A 14,742-nucleotide genomic window follows, 5' to 3' on the forward strand; every position below is an offset into this window, starting at 1 on the left:
GCAAAATAGAAGGACTCCGAAGGGTCTTCTACAGAATAGAATGTCACCGGAGGGGTCTTCTATTTAACAGAAGTCCTTCGTTGGGGTTCTCTGAAATAGAAGGCCTTCGTAGGGGTCTTCTAGAAAACATGAGGCCTTCGTAGGTGTTCTTTAGAATAGAAAGCCTCCGCAGAAGTCTTCAATAGAATAGGGGGCTTCCGTAGGGGTGTTCTATAGAATAGAAGGTCACCGGAGGGTTTTCTCTGAAATAGGAGACCTTCGTAGGGATCTTCTAGAGAATATAAGGCCTTCGTAAGGTCTTCTTTAGAATAGCAGGCCTCCGTAAGGGTCTTCTACATAACAGAAGACCTCTGTAGGGGTCTTCTATAAAATAGAATGCCTCCGTAGGGAATAAAAAGCCTCCTGAGGATAGCACTTCCTTTTCTATAATTCATACTTACAGTTATGATTCTCGAAATCCTTGTGCGTCGGACTTTTCGTATGGCGTACATTCCAGTAATTATACCCGTTCAAGTGTTCCGGTGGTATATTAATGCCAAAGCATTCCGGTGACAAAGAGAAATCATCTACAGCAACATCTGAGTAAATTCGCATTCCCATGCGGGCCTCAAATTGTAAATAATATCTGGAAAACGAGAGAAAAAAATGCACTTTTTACACTCTTCTCAACAATTTGCATCCTCCTTCCTATCTTACCTTGATGTGATATTTGGCAAAATGTACTCAGCTCTCATCCAATCTTCTCCCTGATTTTTGGTACTCCACCACAGTGTAGTGGTAATATTTTCCTTCTCTTTCATTTCCACCACCGAAAGATTAATGCTACCCGGATTCTTACCAAATTGATGGATATAAAAGCGTACAACACAACTATTCCGATAGGGTGAATGAGGATCACCATGGACCGAAGGAGGTGGATTAAAGGTACGACTTATCATAATCGCGTTGCTGGCAAATCCGATTTGTTGATATTTTTCACTGTTATTGCTGTGCTGATTCATGTTGACCAACATATAATAGCCACCACTGCCATTCGTGAGATGGTGATAGGTGTGATCACCCTCCGGTCCTGTGTCCAAGGTGGGCGATGAGCCTGTATGCCTTGACCAGGACAAGATGGTGCGTCCCGAATCACGCCAACCACACCAATCATTTTCGAAGTCGCAACGGGCGCCAAAGGGGATTTTCTCTGTTAGGAAAGGAGAGTTATCAATATCATACATACATACGGAAATCTTCCTTCCTTTGTTCCTACTTACCACAATTGAGCAGCTCATCCTCGGCATTATCACAATCCCTGGTAATATCACAAATCCTTGGCAGAGGTATACAAACCGATACCTTGTTATTCATGCATTTCACCTGCGATGTACTACACTTCTCCGATTTGGTACCTTCCGGGAAACAGTTGACCATCCTCAAATTATCTATGGCAACATGGGCCTTTTGACCTTCCAATAGTTTGGGTACAATTTCAAACACCAAACGAAAATCCCGGGAGATGCGTCCCAGCCTAAACGATTTCTTATCCCATGTACGATAATTGTCGCCCACAATTTCTGCCGGTACCCATGAATTCTCTTGAGAATGCAGTGGCATTACCACAACCCTCGACAAGCCATGACTCATACCACTTTGATGCATATACAACTCCAGGACACATTTTTCCATTGTAGAACTAAATTGTGGTGATGTTAGATTGATTTGTATCGTAGTGGGAGCTAGACGAGCATAGAGGAAATGACCATTGGCATCATCAGAATTATCGGCCAGTGGGCCGGGATAGAGGCCAGTCATGTTTTTTATTGACACCTCAGTACCACTCATAATATGAAAACCATCGGGTAAGTTGTCAGTCCATTTCCATGCACAAGGTGTTTCAAAGGTACAACGTACCCCAAGTAAATCTTCGATATCGGAATTTTGATACGATTCTGGATGGACCATCTGGAAAGGGAGAAGAAAAAATAGATTTAAGGTTATGTCTTTGGTAATAAAGAAATTTTACGAAATGAGATTTCCCCTTTTCTTAAAATAAAACAAAAATTTCTTTATCAAGCCTCTTCTTAATGTGACAACTGAAGTTCACAGAAATTGTCACCATTAATCCTCTGCCCCACCATTATTTCTATAAATTCACAATTTTTAATTTCTTCTCACACCATCCTCCATGATGGCCTGCCTGACACTTGACTATAAGCGAAATCCCTGTTAATTCTCTCCGCTTTTCCCAATGCTAAAAATATCCATTGAATAATTAGAAAAAAGACAAAACAAACCTCGCACACACACACACGATATAAATTCTGCAAGTGGAGGGAAAACTAGTGTTTGCGGTTGTTGGAAATGCAACAGATGTATTTGCGAATTTATGTGTTCAGTTTCTGTTGGGTATTTTTAATTAATTCCTGTTCTTGGCGATGAAGAAAGAGAACGAGTTGTGAAGTGAATGAAACCATAAATCTCAGGGAAGAAATATATTTTTAGCTGGAATGCTGTTTTTTATAGAATTCTATTCACCTGTTATCCTATGGAATGGTCTACAGTTTAAATAAATAATTAAACTTTCGGGAACAACAACAACAGATTTCTAATTTTGATACTCTTTTGAATTTGGCGCCCAATTGTGGGAAGATTTTATATTTCTAATTGAGGGTTGTGGTATCCTTATGCTAGAGGTCTACGTTTTTCTGGAGTCTCACTTCACCCCTACTCCCTCTTCAAGTTAGTCTTTACATTACTTTCCGTTCAATCAGAAATACGACACTCAAAGAAAGTTGGCAATACACAAAAATAGCAAAGACTCTCGCCAGAGCACATATCAGGGCGAGTCACAGGGTGATTATAATTAAGTCAATTAACATACAAACAAAATAAGTTTCCTAATAATGAGATCAACGCCGGAATTTTATATCAGAGCCGTAAACCTCCAGAAGTCTCAACATCCTAAATCTCTATTCAATTTCAATTCATCCCGGCATTCTTTTCAAGTTACTTCCTACATCATCTTCCATTCGATCAAAAACTCTTCCTTAATTTGTCAACACACTAAATAGCAAAGACTCTTACCAGACCACAAAACATGGGGTGACACTCCATAGGGTGATTCTGACTGAGTCGAAAAATATACAAACCAAATAAGTCCCCAATAAAACCGCCGAAGGCCACTAATCTATATGACTAATCTATCATACCATCAGAAGTCTCATCATCTTTATTTAACTTACGGCTTCCTTCATATTCTAATGTTTGAACAACATCACTCAGAATTCCCTTTTTTATTTCTTATTTTTTTCCTGGAGTCTCAATTCCTATCTATGCTCTAAGTTGCCTTGCTTGCTTCTGATAAAATAATAAAGAGAAAAGGGCAACCTAGTTCAAAAATTTGCTAGGCCTTCTTTATTTTTTATCAGAAGCAATCAGGCGAGGTTTTTCCTGTACTTAGGCCTTAAGCAATACTACTTCCCAACCTAAAGCCTACAAAATACTCATCATCTGTATTCTCTCTTCAACTTACAGCTAACTTAATCTTCTTATGTTCAATGAGAAACATTCAGAGAATTTTAACAGCAAAAAATGGCACTCAACAGATGGCATTGGGAATGGTGTCACATCGATAGGGTAAATCTAACTAAGAAAGGATGCTAATTTTTTTAAGAGGTTTGAGATCATCTGTAGTGGGATTCTCTAACTCATTTTTGGTTACCAACAAAAATTGGTAAAATTCAAAATTAATTAGTTTCAGAAATCCATTACTGAAGTCTATATTCATCCCTACTAGTTAAACAATATTTATCTTATTCAATAAAATAACAGAAGAAGTCGAAAGATGGCAAATACCACCGTGAATATAGACATCCTGCGTAACTCAATGACCCCCACCATAGTTCACATAAATGGAGAATACGATAGGCGATGGTTTTTAATTGCATATATACAGGGTGATTCTCAGTGAGTCGGAATAAAGGCTTCGACACATAAGCGGTTGGCTTTCTGGCTGAAGTCATTTCTGGTAAAAGACTAAAGACCAAGTTCGACCTAATTCAAATGTGGTTCTGACATTTCTTTATTCCTTTCCCAGAAACGACTTCAGCCACGTAGCCGCTTATGTGTCGAGGTCTTAAGTTCCACATTTTGAAATTTAGAGTTGAGCATTTCCTTATCCTTATATTTGTATTCAAGATACTTTAAGCGAAGTCTCAATTTATTTGCATTCCCTCCACAGCTTAATTCATACAATATCTTCGTATGCTCGATAAGAAGTGAGGGTCAAAACCCAGTCATCTCTTCGCTTCGTATCTTTATTCCAAATGTCTAATTATAAAGAAATGCCAGAACATCTTTGCAAATCTGCATCATTCTCCTCAGGGGTGCCAAGTTGGTGGTTTTCACGCTACTTGTGGTGATTTTTGACGTACAAAAACCACTGTTTTGGCAGGAATGTCAACTGTTTTAAGGTGAAAATCGCTACAGACCTATGGTGCGTATGTGGCTGTAGCGGTTTTTACCTCGGAACAGTTGGCATCCCTGATTCTCCTCTGTAATTTCGCTTCGGAAAGCGAAGAGCTGACAGAGTTTCGACCTTAGACTTAAATTAGCACAGACTCCCACCATTATACTATGTGGTGTCTCACAGGGTGATTCTACGTGAATCCGTATTTGAATTACAAACTGCCCACTGCAATAATGACAAGAACGGTATTTTTAATCGCCATATTCAAAAGCCTAGAGTTTTCCGGTCATGTTAGTTATCTCGGTAACTATGTATACCATAGAAAAGGAGGCCATCATAGGAGTCTTCAATGAAATAAAAAGCCACGATTGGGTGCTTTTTTAGAGAATAGGAGGTCACCGTGCAGGTTTGTATAGAACAGAAGGCGACCATAGGAGTCTTCCATAGAATAGGAGTCTTCTGTGGAATGGAAAGTCACCGTAGAGGTCATCTATAATATGGAATAGGACACCGTAGAGGTCTTCCATAGAATAGAAAGCCAACGTAGGTGGGTTATTCTTTCTAGTTGCACCACCAACCAGTCATAAATACAATCTAGGGGCTTCAATTCTTCCTCCGTAGATCCGCTACATATGTTTGATTAACTGCACCAATCTGGGGACTTAGGCAACACGAGGATTAGCAAAGACACTCATTGTCATTGACGCATCACATAGGGTGATTCAAACTTAGTAAACATTTAACAACTAGTTTTTGCGTACAGTCGATAGCCTGTGTTTGTTGTTAAATGTGAAAACTATTTCCGTTGCCGTGATCTGACATCCAGCCAATTCACTAACCGAACGAAAATACAAAGAAAGAGGCTTCTTGAAGCGATTCTTCGTAAATGGATTTAAGAGCCAAAGGATTTAAGAGACCAAAGATCCACAACATTCTGCGGATTTTAGCAACACGAACATCAGCAAAGACACTCAATGACTTTGACGTATCACATAGAGTAATTCAGACTGAGTCAACATTTAACAACTACCAGAATTACTATCCCAAAGGAAATTAGAAATTGTGCATAGTAATCGCTACATAACTTTTGTGACCCCCAAATGCAAAAAGCTAATAAGCTAATTTGTTTTAACTGTTTCTATGGTGGAGGATCTTTAATTATGATGAATATTGGTACGACATATCATTCTGTATAGTTGGTCACACAGGTTGATTCTGACTGACTTTTGTGACGCCTAAACTTAAAGTTTGTTCTCAGGGCGAAGATAATTTACTTGCATCGTTAACGATCACACTTTTGAACGGCCTGTTGTTTCCTTGGAAGTATAGGAAAGCATCCTAATCTGCTACTTCTTTGGTTAAAATTAATCCTACAATTTCTCAAGTACGAATGGAAAATCTAACAAGACCAAGTAATTAGAGACTGGGAATTTGAATCCGACATCAATATAAACAACACTTTTGGAAGCTCCACAAAATGGAAGATGGCGAAAGTGTCGCCAAACTTACAACAAACAGGAAACTATGTCAGGGAAACTTAATGCGACATCAACTTAAGTTCAATACCATTGGAAGCGTCGCAAGAAGCAGGAGAATCGCAGGATTGTACCTGAAATAGGTGAATCTGAGAATCTGAATTGTATCTGAAGTAGGTGAAACAACACTTTTGGAAGCCAAAAAAATAGAACTAGGAGAAGGTGTCGCCAAAATTACAGCAAACAGGAAACTAAGTCAGGGAATCTTAATCCGACATCAACTTAAACTCAACACTATTGAAAGCCTTACATGAAGGAGAAGAATCGCAGGATTGTAGATGAAGTATTTGAAGCTGAAACTCTGAATCCGCCCTCAAAATAAATACTTTAGGGAAGCTCCACAAAAGAGAAAAAGTATCGTCAAGATCTCAGAAAGCCGGAAACTGTCTCTGGGACTCAGAATTCAATCAATATAAATTTAACACTATTGAAAGCCCCCCACAAAAGGAGGGGAATCACATGATTTTAGATGAGGTAAGCAAAGGTGTCGACAAACTAACCACAAAAATTAAACATCTGTTTAGGGTACAGCTGTGATAGCTGTTTCGGAAAAGCGAGAAAACAGTAGAGCAGTATACTTAAATGAGACCTTGGACACAATCTTCATTTCGACGAGCAGATTATAAATCGAAACGTTGACATTTTCTTTCGATTACAAATCCTTAACTGAATGGATCTGATGATTATGATACAAAATCCCAATGACTACTAAAGAAGAAAATCGCCTAATAAAATTGCCAAGGAAGTTTTAAGTTTTGAGATTTTTCTCTCATGGCTTTGGATATGCTATTTTATCTGATTTTGGCGTCCAATCAGAGGCAGTTTATAAGAAAATTATACAAAACTAATGACATTTTCCCTACCTAACACGATTTCCTTTCAAGGCAATCATTAGATTGACACAATGATACATTCAGAGTCCGGACAACAACAAAAAGCTCAACACCTTTTGCAGATTTCAAAATTCATTTGAGTTTGTGGGAATCGTGAAACCAACATTCTATAGAATAAATGTTGCAATTCAAGGATTGAAAATTCGAATTTATCTGATTACGGCTCCCAATCAGTAGTGGAATTCTGTAACTGATTTTTTGGGTTACCGACAAAAATCGGTAAAATTAAAACACAAATTTATGAATGAAAAGTTTTAATAAAAACTGACAACACTATTGATATCAGTAGGACTTAACGATTACTACATTTTGGTCGTTATCTTACCGAAAAATTTCGTTTATTACCGAAATTAAAAGCATTTTTATTTTACCGATTTTTGTCGGTAACTCCAAAAATGTGTTACAGAATTCCACTACTGAAATCGATTGTAAGAAAATTATTTAAAACTAATGAAAGTTTCCCTACAGACTACCAAAAACTTCAAGAACCCTAGCAACAGCTAAAAATTGTATACCTAAAGCTCATTTCAAATTCTTTTGTGTTTGGTGAATCGTGGGTACCAACATTCTATAAAATAGAAGTGGCAATTTATCAGCTTTCCTACTGGACACGATTACCACTCAAGTCAGCCACTCAATGCCACCAAACAACATTAGGAACCCGAGCAACAATTAAATTTTGGGCATATGACATGAATCCAAAAATCTAGTAGACATGCTTTCAAATTCATTTGTGTTTTGCGAATCGTGGGAAATTTGGCAATTGATTTCGAGCTGGATTTAAATATGGGAATTTAATTGAATATGATGCTCAATCAGGAGCAGATAGTAAGAAATATCTTCAAAACGAATGGACACGATTTCCTTACAAGTCAGCCATCACATTGCCGCCAACAAGTAACGTAAGCGAGGCTACTTGTTTAAGGGAAGCTGAAGTTTTGCCATCCATAATTTATTTAATTCTTTTTATATTTATGCAGCTGCTTTTGGTGCAACCCTAACAGCCTAAATCAAGTATGATTGAATCAATAAGATTCCCCTTACTTCCACTAGTATTAATTTCTCAACACTGAAATCTTCCTTCCTCACTTACCGGTTGAGGCTGTGAACTCATCAATTGATCTTTAATCACCTGCATGGGATCCGGATGTTCCTCCATAATAATATCATCATCTATACCACGCATAGGTTGATCGGCTTGATTTTTGTTCATACGACGCAATTCATTCAGCGAATTTATTTTGGTTGAATAGCGCATAAATTTACCATCCATGGAACCTGTAAAGAAGAAGACGAAAACCATTACCATTAAAGAAACACATTCCCCATTTAAGATGTCTTACCTTGTGGAGGCATACTGGTGGAATATAAAACTCCTGCTGCCTGATGTAAATTATCACCATAACGCTGGGCCGGTTGAACTCTACCCAACCCGTCGATTTTGCCAATTGAAGAGGTCGCGGCATATGAAGGATAACCTGGACTATTACCACTTATACCTCCACCAGGTCCACCCACAGATGGTTTCATCAGTTCCTTGCGCAAAGATTCCATGCCACGACCACTGCTACTGCCGCGATGCATATTAGCCAAAACCTGATAATTTATGCGACGACGATTATCACGACGTCCACCCAATGGTGGCAGCAGAGTACTTTCCAAATCTTCATAGATTGGCAGACCACCACCTAGGATGCCACGTGGTATGGAGGCCACCGTGGTGGGTGGTACAATAAAATCATGTGTTCGTCCGTTGCGCAATTTATAATTATGTTGTCCCGTCGGTATGGTATTGTAGGTTGTGTGATTCGATAGCGGCCGTTGGGCTTCAATCTCCCGCACCGGTACAGAGCTTAGGGTCAGGGTGACAAAACATAGTGTGGCCACACCGAATTGTTGGCGCACCATGGCCGCCGTTGAATGGGGTAGTGGGCGTGCCATTGTTTATTCTCTTTATTATGATTTTTTTCTCTTTTTCTGTATCTCTCTTCTTTAAAGTTTTGTTTACAAATTTGAGCAGTTTGTGTTTTTTTATTGAGCAGTTATCCGTTGATTGCTAAAGAGGAAATGGGCGGGATATATGTAGCGTTCTTAAGATTTGTGTGCGTTTCAAGTTCGAAATTCTTGTTTGTAATGTTTCTTAAGCTTTTGAAGTTGGTTTCTGTTCAGATTTCAGATGATTTTTTTGTTATATTATATTTTTTTTCTTAGTTAAAATTAGTTTTCTTTTAAAGTTCCAAGCTCCCGCTCCCGGCCACTTTAGCTTTTATATTTATTGCAACACTTTGGCAATGCTTTGTAGATTTTAAAGCAGACTTTAATTCGGGCGGGTATTGACCCGTGACACCACATTTTTGTAGTTTTGTAGTTCAATAATGTGTTTGTATTTCAGCATATTCCATTTGATTAGAGTGATTTTTGGAAAATTTCAATCTGCAAAAGAAAAAAGTTGAAATTTTAGTAAAAATAATGGATGAAAATGAAAAAAAATTAAAAGTATTTTAAAAATGGTGAAGAATTCGTAGTTTCACTGATCTTCAGATCTTTGAATGAATTGCTGGGCGCCCAATGTGGGAAATTTTTAAATAATTTACGAATTAAAAAAAGTAAAGAATTTTTTGGGTTCCTCAACTCTTAAAAAACCCGTAAAGCAATTCATCTTCAGGCTTTTAAACGAAGAGCAGTTTGGCGCTCAACTTAGGGAATATTAAAATAATTTTCATGACAAAATTTCAAATAAATGATCAGAATTAAAAAAAAATAGTAGATAAGAATAAAATAATTCTTTATGTATTAAAAAAATAGGGAAGGACCCATAGATTCACTCATCTTCCGACCTTTGAATAAGCAGCAGTTTGGCGCCCAATGCTTAAATGATTTACATAACAAATTTGTTGAATTCCAAATTTCTGAATGAAACCGTAAAGCCACTCACCGTTAGACCTTTCAAAGGAAAGAGACTTTTGGCGCCCAATCAATTTTTTTACTAGTTCCACCTCTTGCAGTATAGAGTAAAAAACGTTTCAGGCATCTCACTAGATTCTACTGAGAATTATTAGACAGAGGGCATCCTGACCTTAAAGAAAACGCCAACAGGCCCAGAAATCACAACACTGACCAATAAATCCTACGGTAAATTAGTCCTCTTGTAGTAGCGAAAAAAGACTTGCAGATTCAACGGAGAATATTTGTTAGAGAGAAACTTTCCCCGAATAGACAAAATAAAGAAAGAAGACACCAAGAGAGCCAGGAATCACAACACTGACCAATAAATGTAAATTTGTCCTCTTAAAGGAGTTAGGAAAAGCTCCGGTAAATTTAACAAAGACTGAGAAAAATTCCTCACAATTGAGAATGTTTTCTGAACTCATTGGCAGCAACAAAGTCACTGTCCTATAAATTTATAGGCCAGTCTGAAGACACCAAGATAATCAGGAATGACACACAACACTGACCAATTAGTACTAAGGCAAAACTGTATTCAAAAGAAAAAAGACCCTAAATAAGGCCAAAGATCCCAGCCCAGTGATCACCACCAATAAATGCTGCTGATCACAACCAATAAATTGCATAAAGACTGCAGCAAGTCATCACAATTGAGGGTAGTCTAATAATTCCTTGGCAGCAACAAAGTCATAAAGGTGAATGCCACTTTGAGGACACCAAGAGGAGCAGGAATCATAATACTGACCAATAAGTAAATTTAACCGAAAATTATTTAAGAGAAAGCATCTTGACTAAAATTTACTACACATCAAGCAATACAGAATGAAAGAAAATACCAAGACGGCCATTGCTGAGCACCTCCAATAAATTCTCTGGTAAATTCAGTGAAGACCGCGACAAATTCCTCACAATGGAGTCTTTTAAATGTTCACATGAATTCGTTGCCATAGGACAATCAGAAGGGAATATTTCTGTGAATAAAGGAAAGAAGGCAACATTTCACGGCGAGGGTTTGGAGATAGTCTACGAAATTGTATGGGTTTAGAAATTAGCTTATTTATATTAATGCCTTGAGTCGTGATCTGATGTACCACTGGTGGAGGTCTTTACTATCAGCGATTCCGCCCTTTTCCGATAGATCGTGTCTTTCTGATCATCGATATGGGAAAATCATTTCAGAATTTAAATGTTTGGTAATAAAATTCTGTAAGAGGTTGGCTTCCGAAAGGAAAACTTTCAGCAACAAAGTCATAATACTGAAAGCCACTTTGAAGAATCCTCAGACAGTGGCATACGTCGTACAAAGAGGATTGTTCCATAAATTCGTTGACATAGGACAATCAGAAGGAAATATTTCAGTGAATGTAGAACGGAAGGGATCATCTTATGGCAAAGGTTTGTAGACAGTCTTGAAATTATGTGGGTTTAGAAATTAGCTTATTTATATTTATGCTTTGAGTCGAGATCAAAGTAGCCATTGGTGGAGGTCTTTACTACCATCAATGCTGCTCTTTTTCGATAGATGGTGTCTTTCTGCTAATTAGTATGGAAAATAATGGAAAAATCATCTCAGATTTAAAATGTTTGGTAATTTTAAAATTAATTATATAAAAGGTTGGCTACCGAAAGGAAAACTTCCATGTTTCTGAGGCGACTTGGACTCTTCAAGATATTTGTTTTTATAACACTACTCCTAATCTTTAACTAAAAAATCTGCATCATCCGTGTTTTAATGGATTTCATTCAAGGCACTAAGTGACCTTGGATTAGAGAAAGGTATTGGACTTATATATCAGAAGTCGGTCACTATGTATCTTTTAAAATGACAACCTGCTATTTTTCAATATAAAATTTAACTTCCCTTAAAATTATACGTTTCACATTCCATAACAATTTTATAAATTTAATATTTATTTTCTTCCTCCCATACTATCCGATGGCTCTTCCTTTTCAAAAAAAAAATGGAAATAAACAATGAGAAAAAAAAACTTTTTTATAATGTTTGCAATATATTATTAAAGAATCCATTTTTCCATCTTCTTGTTCTTTTTCGATGGCCATGAGCAGCAGCGCGAATAACAATGTGAATGTGAAATGAAAGCCTACCGCAATTTCATGACTATTGCATTAGCTAATAATAATGGTAAGTAGAAAAAGGAAAAGACAACGACGACGAAGAAGAAGATGATGGCGAAGCTAACGGAGGATATTTGCCAGCCATATGGCTTAGACAACAATGACATTATGACCTTTCCCCACCCCATTCCACCCTTCGGATTCTACTTCATATTTCCTGACTGACATACATGTGTACTTTTTTGAACGTCTATTATTGTGGCTAATTAACTGCTTGCAGTTGAAATGTTGTCTCCATACGCGGTACATACATATAACTAATTTTGAAGGATAAAATTTTTTTCAGAGGAATAATGACATTATTGTATAAAACAATAATGGAAACCTGGTTGAAGATATGTTGCGAATTTTGAGGGAAATTTCCAGCTTGATATTTTAAATAAGTAATACTTTTCAGCCATCTCTAACTAAAGCAGAATGCCATAACCAGGTAATTAAATATTTCGTGTTAAGGTGAAGGCAAAATGTTTTACATTAAGGCCATTCTATATAAATTCTTATAGCAACTCAGTGTAAAATTTTCCAATGTTAGTGAGGGTTTTTCTTTCAATTGTGTGTTGAATCCGATAACAACTTAATGTGTGCCAGAATGATGAAGAGTAGTTACACTGAGGTATTAGTTTGTTTGCTCTTGAAATGATGCGAAGACTACTTTAAGGTCGTGGATAATAATATTTGAAATGCCATGAATTGTACTAGTGCTTTGTTGCCATATGATCTGAAATTTATGTATTAAAGTGGTTAGGTAGTTAGTGATTTATTTGGGAAGGAATAGATTGAAAAAATCCATAATATTGTAAGGCCATCTATACTTCAAATTTAACCTTATTTTTTGGGCTGCTGAGGAACATACATGAATTACCATTAAACCGATCCGAAATCTACATATATATTTAAGGAGTAAGGTGATGCGTAATCTATCATCTAAGTGCTGAAAGACAGCTTTGTCAATTTTTGATAAAGAGCTAAAAAGTAACTTGAAAAATATCCTTGACATTATAACAAATTTATTAACGCCACCTATACTTTATATCTGACATCACCATTTTCATTGTTGTCTAAGAAAGTTAAATTCATGAGCATACTTCAAGGCGGAATATTTAAACAATACCGTTTGCGGATTTTTCAGAAACATATTGGAACTTCATATTAATTTATTAATGTATATAAAGTTTTCAAAAATACCAATATGCGAATAAGAACGAAAATACTGAGTGAAGGAATGCTATAGAGAGTATAAACCACCAATAAATGATCCGATAAATTCAATAAAGAATGCGACTAATTCTCTCAAAATGGAAAATGTTGCCTGGCAACAACAAAGTCATACAGCTGAAGGTCACTTCAAAGACAACAAGAGGGCCAGGAATCGCAACATCGACCAATAAAGGATCCTTTAAACTTACAGTAACAAAGAAAAATTACTCAGGCATCTCCCGAAGTAGATTCAATGGGGAATTATTTGACAGAGAACATCTTGTCCTAAATGAACTTGGCATCAAACAATATAGACAAATGACGACATCAAGAGGGCCAGGAAACGCAGCGAAATGATCATCACCAATATATATTCCGGTAAATTCAAAAAGACTACGACAATTACAATTAATGATGCTTCGGTACATTTGTCCTCATGCCGGAGTCAGGAAAAACTTTTCAGGCGTCACCCAAAGTAAATTAACCGGGAATTATTTGCCAGAGAACATCTTGGCCTAAATGAACTGGACTTCAAACAATACAGAAGAGGAGGCTGTACCATCGAAACTGCATATAAAAAGAAGAAGCGACGAAGAGGGCCAGGAATCGCCGCGCAGTGAACACCACCAATAAATGCTCTGGTAAATTCAACAAAGAGTGAGACAAATTCCTCGCAATTGAAAATGTTCTCAGAATTCATTGGTAGCAACAGAGTCACAAAGTTGCAGGTCAGTTTGAAGACACCAAGAGGGCCAGGAATCACAATACTGACCAAAAAATCCTACGGTAAATTTGTCCACTTGAAGTAGCAAAGTAGCAAAAACTAGTGGGGCATTTCCCGAAGTAGATTCAATCGAGAATTTATGGCAGAGGGCGTCTTGACAAATATAAATTATACATTAAACAATGCAGACTAAAAAGGCTGTGATCATCACTAATAAATGCTACGGTAAATTCAATAAAAAATTCGATAAGTTCCTCACAATTGAGACTGTTCCCAAGATTCCTTGACAGCAACAAATTCATAAAGCTAATGTTCCTTTGAAGACACCAAGAAAGCCAGGAATCACAGCATTGACAAATAAATTCTTCGGTAAATATATCCGCTTGCAGTGGCGAAGAAAAAAACGTTTAATTCACCTACCAAAGTAGATTCAACCGAGAATTTTTTTTTTTTTGCAGAGGCCATCTTGACCTAAAACCATACAGATGAGGAGTATGTACCTACGAAGCTGTGGGAGAAGAAATACATTAGCGCCATCTATATTTTTAATCTAACATCATGGTGGATTTTATTGTCTGCGTAATATAAAATCAAGAGCATATTTCAAGGCGGAATATTTGAAAAATAAACAAATACTGAATGCGGATTTTTGAGAACCAGTTTGGAACTGAATACAGACTTATTAATTTGTTCTTGATAAATGTGTGGCTACCTGTTAGGGATGTTTTTTTTTTTTTTTTTTTGCAAAACACACCTATGAGCGGTCATTATTTAAAGCCCAGTTTCAAAAACACAAAATGGGATAATCAATGCCCAAAAGTTGTAGCCTACGCGGATGACGTAGTACTACAGATTTCT

At 37.1% G+C, this 14,742-nt stretch overlaps 1 protein-coding gene across 5 annotated transcripts in view; it reads right to left on the reverse strand.

Moving 5' to 3' along the window:
- Nucleotides 1-14,742, reverse strand: part of Alk (Anaplastic lymphoma kinase) — a 55,074-nt gene that overhangs the window by 9,240 nt on the left and 31,092 nt on the right. For 4 of the 5 annotated variants that reach the window (XM_073988363.1, XM_073988361.1, XM_073988364.1 and 1 more), the window contains exons 2-6: nt 8,225-9,314; nt 7,975-8,159; nt 1,260-1,947; nt 697-1,189; nt 441-625 (exon numbers count right to left, since the gene is read on the reverse strand). In XM_073988363.1, the coding sequence (XP_073844464.1) occupies nt 441-625; nt 697-1,189; nt 1,260-1,947; nt 7,975-8,159; nt 8,225-8,822 (2,149 nt within the window). In that variant the 5' untranslated portion in view covers nt 8,823-9,314. The remainder of the gene's footprint in view (nt 1-440; nt 626-696; nt 1,190-1,259; nt 1,948-7,974; nt 8,160-8,224; nt 9,315-14,742) is intronic. The other variant, XM_073988362.1, reaches the window with a different exon arrangement.

Source organism: Musca autumnalis, unplaced genomic scaffold (genome assembly GCF_047663935.1).
Source record: "Musca autumnalis isolate F117 unplaced genomic scaffold, ASM4766393v1 scaffold_5, whole genome shotgun sequence".
NCBI classification, from domain to species: domain Eukaryota; kingdom Metazoa; phylum Arthropoda; class Insecta; order Diptera; family Muscidae; genus Musca; species Musca autumnalis.